The 19933-nt window shown below is 45.3% G+C and overlaps 1 protein-coding gene across 5 annotated transcripts in view; it reads right to left on the reverse strand.

Annotated features, from left to right (window-relative positions):
- Positions 1–19933, reverse strand: part of ST8SIA6 (ST8 alpha-N-acetyl-neuraminide alpha-2,8-sialyltransferase 6) — a 222968-nt gene that overhangs the window by 172410 nt on the left and 30625 nt on the right. For 2 of the 5 annotated variants that reach the window (XM_073629720.1, XM_073629722.1), the window contains exon 2: positions 3716–3754. The exons of the other annotated variants lie outside the window; for them this stretch is intronic. In XM_073629720.1, the coding sequence (XP_073485821.1) occupies positions 3716–3754 (39 nt within the window). The remainder of the gene's footprint in view (positions 1–3715; positions 3755–19933) is intronic. 5 annotated transcript variants of the gene reach the window in all.

Genomic DNA, 19933 nt, shown 5'->3' on the forward strand with positions numbered 1-19933 from the left:
AGGCGATGGTGGCAAGTGACACACTCAGGGCTCCCGCTGATTCTGCATTATGGTGAGTTGAACTATTTCATTTCATATTACAATGTAACAATAGAAATAATGCGCTTCAATCATCCTGACACCATAACATCTATGGTGCTAAGATGATTGAAGCGCCAACACTAGCCATTTTCCCGATAATTTGCCCGCAAAAAAACATATTTTCTGGCAGTGCCCCTCCCGAGTCTAGACTCTATATCCGCCCCTAAGCAGGACAATGACCCTAAACATACAGTCAGATCTACAATGGAAATGTTTAGATCAAAGCATATTCATGTGTTACAATGGCCGAGTCAAAGTTCAGACCTAAATACAATTGAGAATCTGTGGCAAAACTTGAAAATTGCTGTTTACAGACGCTCTCCATCCAATCTGACAGAGCTTGAACTATTTTGCAAAGAAGAGTGGGCAAAAATGTCACTCTCTAGATGTGCAAAGCTGGTAGAGACATCCCCAAAAAGACTTGCAGCTGTAATTGCAGTGAAAGGTGGTTCTACAAAGTATTGACTCAGGGGGGCTGAATACAAATGGACACCACACTTTTCACATATTTATTTGTAAAAAATTGTGAAAACCATTTAACATTTTCCTTCCACTTCATAATTATGTGCCACTTTGTGTTGGTCTATCACATAAAATACATTTAATTTCTTGGTTGTAACGTGACAAAATGCGAAACATTTCAAGGGGTAGGAATACTTTTTCAAGGCACTGTAAATTCTCCAGATCGCAATCTAATTGAGCATCTATGGGATATGATGGAAAAACAAGTTCGAACCATGGAGGTCCCACCTCACAACTTACAGGACTTAAAGGATCTGCTACTAAGGGCTTGGTACCAGATAACACAGCATAGGCTGGTGGAGTCCATACATCGACAGGTTACAGTGGGTGGTCATAATGTTATGACAGAGTGATGTTCATTCCAGGTTGAATTTCCATCATGCCTCAGCTAGGATTTTTTGTTCTTGGGTTTGGATATGCGGTAATCTCTAACAGGCCTTCGAGAGAGCATTTGAGCACAAGCACAAATCCTGCAAGCTCTGCCTCTGCATCCAACTCCCTTGGAGACATAGCCTTTATTTGCGATACTTTCATTGGTGTACGCAATAATGCAAGAGCGCCAAAGGATAAGATCTAAATGCCACATCAGGACCCCCCTCCAGTATAGATACTGTGTATGTCTCGGACCTTCACTGTCACTGGTTGAATATCAAAAGGCTTGACTAATCCTTCCAATAAAACCTTTTCCCCCAGAAACCATCTTAAAAAATTGTTCTGTGTTACAGACAGCAACAGGTTAAATGCGATTCACCCTGGAGCTGCGATGGTGGAATCTGCTATTATTCCAGCCCTCGCTGAGTGTTTGCTGTTATCTTGTAATACTGTTTTCCAGAACAATCAAACTTCTTTCCTTGCACATATTCTAGATGATTCAGCAGATGTTCTCTTTTGTCATTATTATAAGTATTAATTGAATATACACTTCTATCTATTATCACTCATCCTGTGATCACATAGAGAGCTCCCAGCTGTTCCCATATCAGTCTTATTCATTGCAGATGTGTGATGTGCATCCTGTAGAAGGCAGTTAGTCATCTCTTTAATTCACATTAGCATACGGCCTGCCTGTGGTGTACGTTATGGCTTGTACATTGCATAGGCTTTTTGTGGGTTTGTAGTGAAATTGCTACAGGGCCTGAATTGTGCAAATTCAACAACTCATAGCAACCGATCTGCAATAACCCTTCACTGACATGTGCTATAAGAAACTGAAACCGAACTGCATGATGTAAATAACTGCTGCATCGCCATTGCTTTCTGTAAATCTCGTTCCAGGTGTCATGGTGCCCATGTCTCACTATCGGTCAGAGAGGGGGCCTATCATAGTGACAGATCCACAGTGCTTGAATTAAATCATCTTAATTGTGTTTGCAATTTCTACAGCAATGCATTGCATTACCACTAATGTCTGGTTAAAGCGGAGTTCCATCCAAAAATTGAACTTCCGCTTTAAGGGAAGGTGACCCCCTCATATGCCACATTTGGCATGTCATTTTTTTTGGGGGGGGCAGATACCCTCTTTTTAGAGGATTCCAACTTCCACTTCCTCCCGGCACAACGCAGCACCGGATGGGAGATCACCTCTCCCCCCACCCTCTTGGCAATCATCTGGGACATGTCACAGGTCCCAGATGATTGCCCGGACAGTCACGGCGCGCGGCTCATGCATGCACGAGCCGGCTGTGAAACCACACCCAGGCGCCCACAGCGACTATGCTGGCTCTGCAGAGAGGAGGGGGGAGACGGGCTTCCCCCGCATCTCTGGACCCTGGGACAGGTAAGTATCCGATTATTAAAAGTCAACATCTACAGTATTTGGAGCTGCTGACTTTTAATTTTTTTTTTAAGCGGAACTCTGCTTTAATATATAAGTGGAAATATGGATCAGATCGGGCCTGAATAAAAACAAGGCAGTCTGTAGGGCAGATGAAACCCATATTTGATGTTAAACTCTACTATTCTTAGTCCCCAAATTCCCGACCTGCAGAGTCTTGAATGGGGTCATATATCAGAACGGGGGGCCCTTAGTATATGGCTCTATTTGGGGTGGTTGCCATCTTTTTGTATAGCTTGCTTGCTAATTTTGCCATGGGGACATATTAGATGCCTTCTGCTGCCATTGTGTTTTTGCTGGGCATCCAATGTGTCCCCATGCCTTTAACCACTTCAATACAGGACACTTTCACCCCTTTCCTGCCCAGGCCAATTTTCAGATTTCAGCCGCTGTCGCACTTTGAATGACAATTGCACCATCATCATGCAACGCTGTACCCAAATGACATTTTTATCTTTTTGTTTAGCCAGATAGAGCTTTCTTTTGGTGATATTTTATCACCACTGAGTTTTTTTATTTTTTGCATAGTAAACTAAAAAAAGACTACAAAATAAAAAAAAAAAAAAAAAAAAGAAGTTTTTTTTTTAGTTTCTGTTATAAGAATTAGCAAATAAGTAATGTTTCTTCTTCACTGATGGGCACTGATGAGGATGCACTGCTGGGCACTGATGAGGCAGCACTGATAAGCTGCCCTGATGGGCACTGATGAGGCAGCACTGATAAGCTGCACTAATGGGCATTGATAGGCGGCACTGATAAACTGCACTGATGGGGCTGCCATGATTATCAGTGTAAACAATGTACTGTCAGCCTTGCCGCTTATTGGCACTCCTTTCCTCACACAGAGGCAACTTGTGAGGAAAGGACTGCTTATAACCAGCAAGTCTGTTTATATGTGACCAGCTGTGATTGGCCCTTTACCACGATCCGTGATCAGCTGTGTCCAAAGGACACAGCAGTCACAGAGCATGCCCAATGCGCGCCCGGGGGGGGGGGGGGGGCATGCAGGAGGCGTGGTTCTAAGAGGATGTCCATGGACACCCTTCCAGAACAGGAGAACTGCATTGTAGCCGTCTTTCAGCTATAGCGTGGGCGGGAAGGGGTTAAGGAGGAATGTGATCCCTCCAGGCAAACTTGCCCTTAATTTATCTACTGTTAAAATATAGAGTTAGGACTGCAGTACACAGAGGAACCTTGTTGTAGGTGCTGTGGGTTCCACATATTCAGGGGTTGGACAAAATTAGGGAAACAAGTATGGTAAAAGAACAAAATCATTACCCAAAGTGGTGTTTGGCATCCAAGACGGCCTGAATTCTCCTGGAAATTAACAAATTTTCACTTTAGTTTAGGAAAAGCTGAATTAAACAGTTCCATATATATTTTGTGAATGAATTAATGGGACAAGACTGTGTTTTGATAATGTTTTATGAAATGTGAATGTTTGTCTATTTTAACAAATTATGGATAATAAACTTTTGACATTTAAATTTTATTTTGAGTTCAACCTGTGCCTTAAAATTCCCACCAGTTCCATACTTTCGTTTCTCATTGAAGTACTGCAGGAGATGACCCTAGATTGAAGGTCAGTATTTTAACCTAAGCTCGTTTTACATTCCGCAAGCTGCCATTTTAAATTTAAAAAATGCACAGAGTTGAGTTTTAAAGGCACATCGATCCTTTAAACACACTGCCCGATATACAGGTGACCAATGACATCTACAGAACCGTATGTGAAAATGAAGGCTGCCGTCCAGGATGTGCAGATGTGCATGTAGCCTGGTAAATAACAGCCTTCTGATTCATTGATGGGAGCTCTGAGGTAGATATTAGATGTGTTGTAATTATGTGTTGAGTACATGGTGGAGTGTGATGGGGTCACCTCTCCATACACTGTGCTGCAGGTGCCATACCTCCCATGATGTGCAGAACATTACATATTCCATACTGCTAATCATCACTCTATGGACATCTTAATATAAGTTATTCATGCTACAAGGTCTTCCGAATTCTACCTCATTCAATGAACAGGCACACTTTTGCTAGTCTTATTTGGCCTCGTTCACACTTGGCCTACTATAAGGTGTACCATAGCATACACACCTGTACGGGGGCTGTCGTTCCCTGGACAGGGTTTCATAAGTGTTCCATGCATCCCTGTGCAGGCAATCCCATTCAAGTCAGTTGGGACACAGCATTTGCATGGACACAGCCACTGCTCCCAATTTGACATCTGTGTGTGTGTGTGGGTGCGTGTCCTATACAAATGTCAAATTGGGAGCAATGGTTGTGTCTGTGCAGGTGCTGCATCCAAATAGACTTCAGTGGGACTGCCTGCTTGGGGATGCATTGAACACCTGTGCAAAAATGCAGCTCTTACACGGGCGAACGCTATAGTACTAAACACACATATAAAAAAATCAGGCACCAGTATAGGGGATGTAGACCAAGAGATCTTTTAAAAGAGTCCATAGCTGCTAGAGATAACCGTTGGAGGTTAGTCCCTAACCTAATGAGCATCCGGAGTGGCCTTCTGATGCCATCTTCGCTACACGATGGAGGAGTACTGCGGCATTTCATTCTTCTGGCAGATCCATCTTATCGGCTCTGCTGGTCGGAAGGCACTGCCCAGCACATAGAGCTTTCTACTTTCCAAAGGATGAATTCGGCGGTTCACTTTTTGCGGTGACTCAACTGCCAAGGGTTCGTTACACCATCTCCAACAGCTGCCAAGTAGCCCTATAACTCTGCACATGATGTGGCTTGGAAACTTTTGCCTTGTTTTACTACAGTGTACAGTGAAACCTTGGATTGCGAGTAACGTGGTTTACAAGCGTTTTGCCATACGAGCTATTTAAAAAAAAAATCCTGACTCAATTTGTGAGCATTATTTCGCAAGACAAGCAGGATTCAAGCATCTGGGGTGTGCAGCACCACATGTGGCCAGAGGTCCGGGGACGCACAGAGACACTCTCTTAAATGGGTATGACAAACTACACAACCATGTCAATGAATATACTATTTCCTGTTTCAGCTTTACAGTTTCCTGTGTCACCTTCCTGCTCATTGGACACAACTTGAACCTGATAGTATTCAATGAGGAAGTTGTGGGGGTGGGGAGGGGACAAAGACATTCCCAAGGAAACTCTGGATTCCTCTTCCTTGCTAAGCAGTGAGACAGAGGTGTGTAAATTGCAAGAATGGCTGAGCAGAATTGGGAAATACTTTAGCAAGAAAAACAACTCCCTTTATATGTATTACAATTGTGTAGTTAGCTGTTTGCTTGGAGTTCAGCTTTATGTGGAAGATGCTGAAATCTACAAAGCCCCCCCATTCACCAGGGCCCTACTAATTACAAAGCGCTGCACTTATTATGCTAAATGAAATTAAAGTAAATGGAAAACATGGCATGTCTGCTGGTGTTCATAGTAATACAAACCTCTGCAATCAAAGGCATCACATCTGGTTGAGATTCATCTCCTATAAGCCAGGATCCTCCACAATAGGTTCCAGGAATCCCGAAACACGCATTCTGTCTATGATTTGGAAGAGCCATGAGGAGAGACAGACAGAGATGTATACATTTAGAGGATTAAATGTCAGGGGTGTGTTTCTGTTCAGACACCAACTGTCATTTTTTTCATTCAGACTTTACAGAGCACCAAGTTTAAAGCAGAACTCCAGGTACAAGAAAAGAGCTGCCGGTCTGCAGCAGCTCTTCTCCTCTCTCTCTCTCTTTTCACAGGTGACTCAACAGCAGGGCAAACTATTGGCACCTACTGCTGTCAATCAAATCCTGTGAGGAGGGAATGGGAGGGGGGGGCGAGGCCGAGCTGGGCTGTGTGTGTCTATAGATGCACACAACCCAGCCCAGGAGCAAGCCCGCAAGTGCACCCCCATAGGAAGTATCTGCCTATGGTGGCGAACTGAGAAGAGGCAGAACCTAGAGTGCCGACAGTGGACCCCAAAAGTTTTTTTTTTTTTTGTATAACATGTTTGTTTTTGTTTTTAGAAAAAAAAATGTTAGTCTTTACAACTGCTTTAAATTGACCTGCTCCCACACTGCCAATATTTGCTCTCATGAAGAGCTTAAAGCTTAAAGTGAAGTTCCACCCAAAAATGGAACTTCCGCTTTTCGGAATCCTCCCCCCTCCAGTGTCACATTTGGCACCTTTCATGGGGGAGCAGATACCTGTATAATCCAGGTATTTGCTCCCACTTCAGGGCATAGATCAGCGCAATATCCGCGGTTATCTATGCCATATTCAAGCGCCTCCTCCGTCCCCCTAGCTGTCTTCTGGACACACAGGTTCCAGAAGACAGCAGGAACCAGTGGGATCGCGCAGCACGACTTGCGCATGCGCAGTAGGGAACCAAGCTGTGAAGCGGCAAGGCTACACTTCCTGATTCCCTTACCGAAGATGGTGGCGCCTCCACCTGAGAGCCAAGGGACAGATCTGCTTCGGGTGCAGACATTGTGGGCACACTGGACATGTAAGTGTCCATATTTTAAAAGTCAGCAGCTGCAGTATTTGTAGCTGCCGACTTTAAAAAAAAAATTTGGCAGAACTCCCTTTTAATGAAAAATCATGCTTGGTCCCTCTGTGCATGCCATGGTTTGATCCACTGACCCCTACTTCACTCTAGGACACCGTAGTGTTGCTGGGGCCATCTAATTGAACCACATCATTCAGTTGGGGACTAGGAAGTGTGTTGGATACTGAAGATTCTTCAGCGACGGTATAGAATAAAGATCAGCAGTTTAAGCAGAGGAACGAGTCAGGATTCATTTTTTTCTTTACATAGAGACATTATTATTTTTATTTTAGCAACAGAATCACTTTAAAGCGCAAATTAACCTAAAGTATATAGCAGCTAAATACATTCCAGGTGCATAACAACACAAGGTATGCAAAGCCTTATGCCACGTACACAAGAGCGGAATGTCCAGCAGAAAAAAGTCAGACGGAAGGAAGCTTTTCATCGTATATTCCGATTGTGTGTAGGCCTCATCGGACTTTTTTTTTCGAAAATTCTGACGGACCTAGAAATAGAACATGTTCTAAATATTTCCAACGGAACCAATTCCTATCGGGAAAACCGATCGTCTGTATGCTGTTCCGACGGACCAAAAACGACGCATGCTCTAATGCAAGTACGGAAGCTATTGGCTACTGGCTATTGAACTTCCTTTTTCTAGTCCCGTCGTAAGTGTTGTACGTCACCGCGTTATTGACGGTCGGACTCTGGTGTGATCGTGTGTACGCAAGACAGTTTCAGTGGAATTCCGTTGGAACTCCGTCGGAAAAACCTTCAGAGTTTATTCAGACAGGAAAACCGGTCGTGTGTACGCGGCATTACAGTTTGTTTTTAGAAAAGCCTGACCCCTGCCAGCATACTGTAGAGAAGGACCCTACACCTCTGCATGCAGTGGAAGAAGCAGTGGAAGCAGCAGCCTCTCTGCAGAAGTCATACACACTCCCTGTCATAGTTACAGTTCTCCAATTAACAGGGAGCCTGGACTTGGCTACTTACAGAGCTGGTCTTGATTTTTTAATAAATATGGTCCTTTGTGGAAACTGGTATCTCAATACTGTAGGTTTGGTGTTTTGACGTGCTACGAACCCCACATATCCTCCTCCTCCCCCCCCCCCCCCCCCCCCCCCCAGAAGACGAGCACCACTGGGCCTTGCTTGAAGAGTAGGTGAGAATTTTTAATAATTTAGGGGTCTCCAAACTTTAAACAAAGGGCCACTTTACCATCCTTCAGACTTCAGGGAGCGGACTGTGGTCAGTGGGAGGAAAAATATGACTGTGGTCAGTAGGAGGAGGAATTGCGCCCCATCATTGGTGTCAGTGGGAGGAATAGTGCCCCATTGTTGGTGTTAGTGGGAGGAATAGTGCCCCATCATCCATATCACCAGGAGCAATAGTGCCCCATTGTTGGTGTCAGTGGGAGGAATATTGGCCCATCGTCCATATCAGTGAGAGGATTAGCACTTCATAACTGTGGGAGGAAATCCCAAGGGCCAGATAAAGACATGCAAAGGCTCAGACCACTTTAAACAATGTGAGCAATTTAAATATTATGTTTTTGTTTTTTTTTTATAATGAGTTTTTATATAAGGAGTTCTGCTTTTAAAACAAGGATGTGGATGACAGCCCTGGAGCTTGCCACCCTGCCAGGATCTTTTTAGTAATTAATTGTGCCCACTCAAGCAGGGGTGCTGCAAGTCCCGAGTTGTTTTTAAAAATGTGGGGCTGTCATTATGATTCTGGCTGATCTACTGAAGAAGGTAGTCCGTCCTGTCTCAGAGAACCCCTGCTGATAATTATTATCTCTTCAGCTTACATAGATTAGTGTGATGGTCAGTAGAAGAATTCTCCTTATATTGGTGATCACTGGGAATAATGCTTCTTACATTTGTGGTCATAGTGGCAAGAATCCCCCTTACAGATAGTTAAAAAGATCATTGGTGTTGTTGGTTACTTAACTGAGAGGCAGAAATTGATAATTTCTCGAGGGAACCCTGGTTGAGAAAGGCTGGTCTGGGTTAGGATAATGATTTAAAAACGTGCCACCGCTGGTAGCTCCCATATTTTATTTTTAAAAGTTCCTTTTAATATGAAGTGGTTTGCTATCTGTTACGGAACAGCTAGATATGTCTTGGAAAGGTGTATAGAATACCAGCTCCATCGCCACACATTGTGTTCTCCTCTTGCAGGGAGAATGTTCTCTCTCTCAGATTCTGGAGATCTGTCTCTGCTGTGCCCCACCATGAGTGCATGTAGGGATCTGTTGAATCCGGAAGGTGCTAAGAGAAAAGCTGTCCCTTGTAAATACAGAAGGATTCTGTGTTTACAAGTGACAGCAGTGATTGGGAGCGGAGGGTGAGAGCCGTAGGTCGCTAGGTGGAGTTCTGCTGATTTCCGGCTGCAAAACTGGTTGCGAGGGCAACATGACAAGGCCTGGAGGGCCGGATTCGGCCCTTAGGGCTTGTGTTTGACATACGTATATACCCGAGTTTTTCAGCACATTTTTCAGGCTGAAACCCCCCCTCGGCTTATACTCGAGTGAGGGTGCCCATCTGCAGCTGTACCTTTGATTACTAAAACAGCGGGTGTCTCCCGCTGTGTCATGTAGTCTGTTTGGTGGCCGTCCATTGTAACAAAGACCCGCCTCCTCCTCGTCCGTGATAGACAGAACACTGGTACAATGCTGGGAAACTGTATCAGTGTTCCGTCTATCACGAATGAGGAGGAGGCAAGGACACAGCGGGAGACACCCGCTGTTTTAGTTATCAAAGTTACAGCTGGAGATGGGCACAATGAGGCTGCAAACGGGCAGTGAGGCTGCAAATGGGCACAGTGAGGCTGCCGATGGGCACAATGAAATGGGCACAGTGAGGCTGAAGATGAGCACAGTGATGCTGCAGATAGGCACAGTAAGGCTGCAGATGGGCACTGATGATACAGGTGGGCACAGTGAGGCTGCAAATGGGCACAGTGAGGCTGCAGATGGGCACAGTGAGGCTGCAAATGGGCACAGTGAGGCTGCAGATGGGCACAGTGAGGGTGCAGATGGGCACAGTGAGGCTGTAGATGGGCATTGTTTACCCACTAGCTGCTGCATTTCCCACCCTAAGCTTATACTCGAGTCAATATGTTTGCCCAGTTTTTTGTGGTAAAATTAGGTGCCTCGGCTTATATTCGGGTCGGCCTATACTCGAGTATATACGGTATATGATCTAAGGCATTGCCTCTGACTGCTATTCTCATGGATTTGGAGATGTCACTACTGTGCTTCTCGCTGTTTTACTTGCTGGATAGGAAGGTGCCCCAGACAATCTGTAGTGCAAGGAACTTCCTACTTCATTCTTTCTGTATTTCTCCACCTCTCTTTCTGCTTCTTTTAAAGAAAATCTCTATGAAGATGGTCACCACTGCATACAGTGGAGAAACAAGGCATGGTTGGGTGGTGATGTGGACAGGATTAGTTGTATGGAGCCTACAGACAATAATGGTGTCTGTTTTCTGTGTCTGCATTGTTAAGGCATAGCTTTAACAGCGCAGGTTCTCTTTAAGCCAGACAGTACTGCCCATCAGAGCCTGGATCTACAGACAGATAAATTGAGCAGTATGTTGACACTGCTGGAAGCACCTCAGTTCCATAAAACATATTGCATATAAACGTGCTCCAGGGTAGGTAGAAAACCTTGATGTAGACCCATGTCTATATAAAACCACATGCATTCCTCTGAATGGCGTTCTAAGTTCAAAATGAAGTGTTCCACTTATGTCTCAACATAACCTCCAGCAATGGTAAGCAGTTCTTCAATCTACAAAGCTGTACGTTTCAACAAAATGAAATCTTTTCCTTTGTTGCATTCTCAGAACGAAATCTTTTATCGCCTTAACCTTTCTTACTAACTAAAAATCACTCTTATCTTAATGAAATACGAAATCCTATTTGGGAAGATAGCTTTGGATGTAGACAAAAACTCAAAAATAACCTTTAGGTGCGTAAGTCTACTTGAGGCTTCCACTTCAAAAACAGCAGCCCAACCAACCAATCAAAGCCTCTGCCCCAAAGAGAGGCTGGGGCTGCAGTAGGGTATTTTTTGTGGTTACAGCCATTTTTTAAATTAAAGCTTCACAGTCGACCATTGGACTTAAAGAGGTTGTAAACCCTCACAGTTTTTCACCTTAATGCATTCATGCATTAAAGTGGAAGTAAACTCCCCCCCTCCAATGCTGCTTTGTAAACCAGCCAGTAGGTAAAGGTATTCTTTTTTTTACCATAAAGGTTTTTATTAAAGGTAATGAAAGACATTACAGATATAATAATACAAAAGCATAAGGCTCCAACTGGAGTGCAAACAAAAGATACACATCATCAACATAGCTAACAAGGTACTTCATGCCTAAGCTATAGTCAACACTCATGGCAAGACAAGACATAGCGATCATGTTAAGACATTCTTAAATTGTGAGGTTTGTGTAGGGTAAACTCTCTGCCTGTTGGGGCTCCTTTAGAAGGGGGATAAGGAAGGGAGAGAAGATGGGGAAAAAAGAGAGGGATGGGAAAAGGGGGGAGAAGGGGAAGGGGGGGAGTGAAAGGAGGATAGAAGTTAGGAGAGAGGGTGGGATGGCCACCAGCTACCCTCCCCATCTACTCCTCTCAGTGCTATGTTTAGAATGTGAATGCCTCCCGTGTTGTCAGGACATATCTATAGCAGAGATTAGCCGCGGTTAGCTTGCTAACTATTATCTCGCACCAGGTCTTGGTATACTTGAGAATCACGGTATTTAAACCAGGTTTTCCATACCGTCGTGAAGCTGGAAATCCTATCTTGGGTGATCTAGATTAGCTCCTCTATCCCTGCAATGTGGTTAATGCGTGACTCCCATTCTTTCATTGAAGGGGTCGATGTGGAGGTAAAGGCATTCTTATGCCCAGTACACACGATCGGAAGTTCGGCCAGCAAAAGACCGATGAGAGCTTTTGGTCGGAAAATGCGACCGTGTGTATGCTCCATCTGACTTTTGCTGACGGAATTCCAGCCAGCAAAAGATTGAGAGCTTGTTCTCAATTTTTCGGTCGGAAAAAGTTACGATCGGAAATTCTGATCGCCTGTACCAATTCTGACGCGCAAAATTCCTACGCATGCTCGGAAACAATTTGACGCATGCTCGGAAGCATTGAACTTAATTTTCTCGGCTCGTCATAGTGTTGTACGTCACCACGTTCTTGACGGTCAAAAGTTCAGCGAACTTTTATGTGACCGTGTGTATGCAAGCCAAGATTGAGCGGAATTCCTTCGGAAAAACCATCCAAAATTTTTTGACGGAAATTCCGCTCGTGTGTACGCGGCATAATACATTCTGCATTATATTTCTATCATATTCCTTACTTTATTACAGCTGTTTTAAAGTTTGTGCTTCCTGTGATAAAGACAGGGCCATCTTCACCACTGTCTTCCGAGTCCTTAGTGCAATTTACTTCCGCACTTTCAGCTGCAATCTCCGCATAGACATGGGGTGTATGAATGAGACTGTAGTCTTGTGATAACTCGGCGTAGTTCCGCGGGGGAGCTGATATGACAGACATGGTGTTCTAACGGCACACTTCTTAATGGCGACGTCACTACAAAGAACAATACAGATTACAAGCCAATGGAACAAGTAAGGTGACATCTACATACAGCGACTAGCAGTGCTTTTAATGATGATTTATATGTGCAAAAGTTATGGGGGAGGGTTTACAACCACTTTAACCACTTTAATACCGGACACCTTCCCCCCTTTCCTGCCCAGGACAATTTTCAGCTTTCAGCGCTGTCACACTTTGAATGACAATTGCACGTTCATGTAGCACTGTACCCAACTAAATTTTTATTATTATTATTTTCTTCCCACAAATAGAGCTTTCTTTTGGTGGTATTTGATCACCTTTGGCGTTTTTATTTTTTGCTAAAAAAACTAAAAAAGACCAAAATTTTTGAAAAAAAAAGTTTTTCTTTGTTTTCATTATAAAATTTTGTTTTCTCCTTCACTGACGGGCACTGATGAGGCGGCACTGATGAGGAGGTACTGATATGTAGAATTGATGGGCACTGATAGGTGGTACTGATATGAAGCACTGATGAGCACCGATAGGTGGCACTAATATGCAGCACTGATGGGCACTGATAAGCAGCACCGATGGGCACTGACAGGCAGGACTGATGGGCACTGACAGGTGGCATTGATGGGCACTGATAGACACTGATTTGCGACGCTGATGGGCACTGACAGGTGGCACTGATGGACACTAATAGATGGCACTGATGGGAAGCACTGATGATGAGGTGCTGACAGGTTTTACTGATGGGCACTGAGATGGGCACTGATTTGCACTATTGTGGGCACTGATTGGCACTTTGATGGGCACTGACATTCGTTTCTGATGGGGCACTGACTGGCAGCTGATGAGCACTTATTGGCATTATTGGTGGCACATTTGATGGGGCTGTGCTGATAATTAAAGCACAGACCCCCCCCCCCCCGATAGGGAGAGCCGCGAATCGGTTCTCCCTGTCAGCGCGAGCCGAGGAAAGCCATTTACTGGCACTTCCTGGTTCATGCTGTGATCAGCTGTGATTGGTCACAGCCAATCACGTGGTAAGGAGCCTCCATCAGAGGCTCCTTACTACGATCAAAGATGCAGTGTGTCAGAGGGACATACAGCACCAATGACCGCTGTGCTGCACGCCCCCACGGGTGCGCGCGGGCATGTTATCCTGCTGGACATCATATGATACCCTTTCAGGATAACTGAACTGAACTGCTATATGCCGGACGGGAAGTGGCTAAGGTGAAAAACCTTTTGTGTTGCAGCACCACCCCTTCCCTTTTTCTTACCTGAACCCGATCATTCCAGCAACGGGAACAAGCACAGCAGCTCCAGCCACTGCCTTGGGTCCTCATTGGATAGATTAATAGCAGCAGGAGCCATTGACACGGCAGCCGGGGGCGGGGCCGAGTCCTGCTGTCTGTGTTGTCAAGGGACGCAGCAGTAGGACTCAGGGGCGTGCCCACACGAGTGCCCCCATGAAATGCGGCTCTCTGTGGGGGCACTCGAGAAGAGGAGGAGCCAGGAGCGCCGCGGAGGTACCCCAGAAGAGGAGGATCAGGGCCACTCTGTGCAAAACCCTTGCATAGAGCAGGTAAGGATAACATGTTTGTTATTTTAAAAAAATAAAATGACGAAGCTTTACGATCACTTTAAGATCTATTTTGGTTATTCGTTTCACTTTAAAACCATTTTCTGTAAATACCATATAAATAATATATTTTGCAGTGCTATATCAAGAAACTTTAAAGTGGTTATAAACCTCTGAAATTAAAATGAACAAAGCATATCCCTCTATAGCAGTGTTTCTCAAACTTTTTTGTCTTCCGATGCACCAAAAAGATCTAAAAAATTTTGCGGCACACCTGAAAAGATTTAACAATTTTTGTGGTGAAGAACTTATTTATTTTTAAATATATATTTAATTTATAATAAAGCTGTAGTGTAGATAAAAGAGAAGAGGGGACAGGCACCTTTAAGTCTAAGACAGCGGCAGTGGCGGCTGGTGCTCAAAATATTTGGGGAGGGTACAAACAAACTGAAAAAGTTTTGAAAAAAACATCAATTGCAGCCACTATGCCATCAAATGCAGCCACTGTACCATCAAACGCAGCCACTGTGCCCATCAAACCCAGTCACTGTGCCATCAAATGCAGCCACTGTGCCCATCAAACGCAGCCACTGTGCCATCAATTGAAGCCACTGTGCCATCAAACGCAGCCACTGTGCCATCAAACACAGCCACTGTGCCATCAAATGCAGCTACTGTGCCAAACGCTGCCACTGTACTCATCAAACGCTGCCACCAAATGCAGCAACTGTGCCACCAAACACAGCTACTATGCCAAACGCTGCTACTGTGCCCATCAAATGCTGCCAGTGTGCCCATTATATGCTGCCAGTGTGCCCATCGTATGCTGCCAGTGTGCCCATCGTATGCTGCCAGTGTGCCCAACTGCCCATGATATGCTACCAGTGTGCCCATCAAACGCTGCCAGTGTGCACAACTGCCCATCAAATGCTGCCAGTGTGCCCAAGTGCCCATCATATGCTTCCAGTGTGCCCATCAAATGCTGCCAGTGTGCCCAACTACCCATCATATGCTGCCAGTGTGTCCATCAAATGTGCCAGTGTGCCCATCAAATGCTGCCAGTGCGCCCTCCGCTGACTGCCCAGCACTTACCCTGTGTCTGTGGGGTAGCGGGTGACGGCGACGAGTGGGGTCCTTCATGCGTCTCCTGCCTCCCGTTAGGCGTCCAAAAGCGGCGCCTGATGTTTCAGCCAATCAGGTGACAGGTAACAGACCCGGCACCTGACTGGTGGAGAGGCGGTACAGTGTTAGGAAAGCGATTAGTCATTCGCTTTCCTAACACAGCTGAGTGGACTGCGAGCACCAAGCAGTTCACCTATTTTGCAGCCTTACTTACCAGCTCCGCTCAGGCCATGTGTTCCACGGAGCTTCTGACGTCACTTCCGTTTTCCCTCTGGCACAGGGAAACCAGAAGTAACGTCTTAACTCGAAGAACAACACACCCGCCCGTAGTGATACTATGGGTGGAAGTTGTTCAGCACGATGGATTGCGCCACAAAGCAGGTAAAAATCCTGCAAATGAAGCGCCTCGTCTGCAATCTCGTGATTGCATTGACGTGGCACTTCCCATAGTGCACATGTGTCCGGAGCCCGAACACAGTGCACTTAAAGGAAAATTTTTAATATTTTTTTTTAAAGGGCCTTTTTTTTACAGCTGGGTGAGGCGGTACCCGTGCGCCCCCTATGGACGGGTCCCCACTGCCTCGCGATGGGTGCTGCGTGTCACGCTGTGCTCCAAAACAGACTGCCATCAATTCCTCCCACCCTGGCCCCGTGGGTGTAATGGTCACTCTGACTGCTGTTACAGCCTTTTGCTAACGGCTCCCCAAAATATCCCACGGCACACCTGCAAATCTCTAGCAGCACGCTAGTGTGTCACGGCACACAGTTTGAGAATCATTGCTCTATAGTATGTACTTGCCTCTACACAAAGCACCTAGGGGGTTATTTACAAAAGGCAAATCCACTTTGCACTGAAAGTGCACTTGGAAGTGCGGTTGCTCTAAATCTAAGGGGTAGATCTGAAATGAGTGGAAGCTCTGCTAATTTTATCATCCAATCATGTGCAAGCTAAAATGCGGTTTTTATTTTCCTTGAATGTCCCCCTTGGATCTACAGTGACTTTACTTCCAAGTGCACTTTCAGTGCACTTTTAAGTGCACTTGCAGTGCAAAGTGAATTTTCCTTTAGCCAATAACCCCCCTAGTGTCATTTCTTTCTGCTCTCATTCCTTTGCTATCTGAGTAACTTCTGACGGTATAGGTCCATACAAGCAACTCTGGGAGACCGCCCTGCCACCCTCCAGCATACAGCAGGAGATTGACTGCTTCAGCTGTGCAAGTTTCTCTATGAGACTGTGTATGAGGGGGCATCAATTCTCTCCACTCAGGTGTCAGATTACACTCAGCTCTCTGCTCTATGCTGTACAGTGTGTGATGTCAGATCCTCACCCCTAATTTCTGAAGCTAAGACATGCATTGTAAATTCTGGACTTTGAACAGCTGTAGAGGAGAGATGGTAGCAGATAAACAGGTACAACTTATGTAGGAGGATTTGTTTCATCTCTGTGTATCACCTGGGGTTACTGCTAGTCACTTCAGTGGGTATATAGAAACACAGAAAAGTCACAGCAGTAAAAAGATCAAGTGGTCCATTAAGTCTGCCCTAATACTTTCTCAGATTGGTTCTGAACTTTTCTCCTGTTAGTTTGTCATGTCTCCGTGTTCTTGATATCCATATTGAAAATACCACCCTCCTGAACCTCCGGAACCTTATTCACCCCTTTAAAGCAGTGGCGTCACTATAGGGTACAGGGGGGTGCGGACCACACCCGGGTGACACCCGCCAGAGGGGTAACACCAGGGACAGACTGAGCCGGGGGGCAGGGTGGCGATAAAAAGGCCACACTGGCCTGGCAGGGGCTCGCTGGTGTGGGCACAGAGGACACCTGCGTTGCATCAATGTCCAGGGTTCCACATGATATTATCTGCACACGTGATATTATCTGCACCTCTGTGGCAGCCGGCATCTCTCCCAGTCGGGTCGGCTGCCTGTACAAACTGCAGAGCGGATGCCTCCTCCTCCTCGGCTCAGATATTGTACACAGACAGGAGGAGGAGACGGGGAGGAGGGATACCACTGCATGAGCCGCGCTAATCAGAGGACCGCAGTGAGTTTACTATGAAATAAAACTAAAAATATGCTGTACTAATAATAAACATCAAAACATGAAAAACAGTGTGGCACGTGAACTATATAAACATATAAACATATCACATATCTTTTATCGTGTATATCAGGGGTATTGAATTTAAACTCACGAAGGTCCAGTCAGTAAGATTTTCTTCCAGCAAATGTCCGAATCATATGTTTGATTCTTAATGACACCTTTTTGCATTGGCAAACATGATGTGTTTTTACGAGTGCCAAACCACATGGTGCCACAGTACCATGCAGCTTGGTACAGCGCAACTTAAATAAAGGGTCAGGGACTTCTTTCTCTGCATATAAGGCAGCCCACTGAAATAAACAGGCTGTCTACACGCAAAAAGCAGTGCGCAATGATGTGAACCTAGCCTCAGATCCTTCACATCACAATCCTGCTATTACATCAGTATTCTCAGTCCCCCCTGCCCATCATCCCTCTCTTCACACTACAATCCTCAGCCCCCCTTTATATCATCCCCTACTTCAAATTGCAGTTCCCAGCCCCCCTTCATATCACTCCCCTTCACATTCCCGCCCCCCTCTTTATAGCACCCCTCCTTCCCACTGCAGTCCCCAGCCCCCCTTCAGTTTCCTGCCTTCACCCCCTTTATAAAACTCCCCTTTACATTTCAGTCCTCAGCCCCTTTACAGCAACTCTCTTTTACATTGCAGTCCCCAGGCTTCCTTCACATTTCTGTCCTCACCCCCTTTATAGAACCCCTCCTTCCCACTGCAGTCCCCAGCCCCCCTTCACAATCCTCTCCTCACCCCCTTTGTAGACCCCCCCCCATATCTCTCCATTCACATCCCCCCCCCCTTTTACTTCACCCCCCTTCCTCCTTAACATTACAGTTTCCAGACTCCCATCACCCCAGGCTTCACCCATTCTTCATAGCAGTGACAGAGCCCAGGGCGGAGGGCGGGAGGCACAGAAGGTCTAGTGCTAACATCAGAAGAGCAGCACAGCGATGTGCAGAGGGCGGAAGCTGACCCAGTTAACTGATTGGTTGCTAGGATGCAGGGCGGTCCTAGCAATCAGTCAGTTACCTGGGCCAGCTCCCGCCCTCGGTCCATCGCTGTGCTGCCTCCCGATGTCAGCTCTGCAAAGAAGACAGTGTTAGCAGCGGCTGAGGGGAAGACCTGGCTTCTAAATGGTGCGACTGCAGCGGGTCCAAATGGGACATTGACTCGGTCTGGATCTGGACCACAGTCCACCATTTAGTGATGCCTGGTGTATATAAATGAAAAAATGAATGTCGATAATTAATTAAACAAAATTCTTCTCCAAACAATCCACGTGAACGAATCCCATGCCTCAGTGCAATCAAGTGAAATGAAAAATAATTTAAATTTAAAAAACTGTCCTTTTAGTTTCACAAATCCTCAAAAGTGCTTGTGATGTTTTACCTTAGTGCTCCCCCATTATGTATGTAGGTATGTACTCACCTCATATCGTGTGACCTCCCATTTAAGTTTGGTCAAAAAAGATTTTTTGTCTCCTTGGACTAATGGATCGTTTCCTCCTTCTTCCCATCCAGTCAGTTTTTTTCCAGCAGTTGCTCAATATATATATATATATATATATATATATATATATATATATATATATATATATATATGAAAAAGAGGAGCTCCAATAGTGCTTATTTCTTTTAAAACCAATGCATTTATTTAAAATATATGTATCAAACTAACATTTTTCAGGTGCTCCAGTGCACTAACTATGTACAGCAAATAAATATAAATCCACAACATTACAACAGCTCCATGCTGCTCCAAAGGTAATCTCAGCATCTCACCAAACCTTCTGCCCCTCCCCTATGCATTACGTCACAGGATCACATGACTTCCTCAGGGGGAATCCAATCCCTCCAACCACTTTGCATATTATTTTATATATACTGTGATTCTGTACTTGCCAGATATTCTGTAGAAATCTCCCTCCTCTAAGTCTGGCTGCAGCCATTTTAACTGTGGGCAACTGAAGCTGCTGCCTATTCACTTCCTGGATTTACTAAGACACACAGAGGCACACCTCCAGCCCAACAGCTTTCATTGGCCCTCTTATGACTCATCCCCCCTCCCTCCTCCTGGCAAACTCTCACTAGGGTGAGAGAGAGAGCTGTGCATGATGTAAAAAACCTAGGCTAATGATTAGACAAGAAACAGGAAGTGGGCTGTATAAGGTATTTACTGGCTGAAAAAAAAATGTTTTACTATCCAAAGTTAAAACAAGGGCAGAAGATTTAATAGATGGAAAGTTGAAAAAATGACTTTAAGTTTCTGAAGTCTCTCCTGAAATGTTTTATCCCCCAGACCTATCACTAGTGGCTGGTCTCTGTTGGTACACTACTAGTGACTGGTCTCTGTTGGTACACCACTAGTGGCTGGTCTCTGTTGGTACACCACTAGTGACTGGCCTCTGTTGGTACACCACTAGTGGCTGGTCTCTGTTGGTACACTACTAGTGGCTGGTCTCTGTTGGTACACCACTAGTGGCTGGTCTCTCTTGGTACACCACTAGTGACTGGTCTCTCTTGGTACACCACTAGTGGCTGGTCTCTGTTGGTACACCATTAGTGACTGG

Source organism: Aquarana catesbeiana, linkage group LG05 (assembly GCF_042186555.1).
Source record: "Aquarana catesbeiana isolate 2022-GZ linkage group LG05, ASM4218655v1, whole genome shotgun sequence".
NCBI lineage: Eukaryota > Metazoa > Chordata > Amphibia > Anura > Ranidae > Aquarana > Aquarana catesbeiana.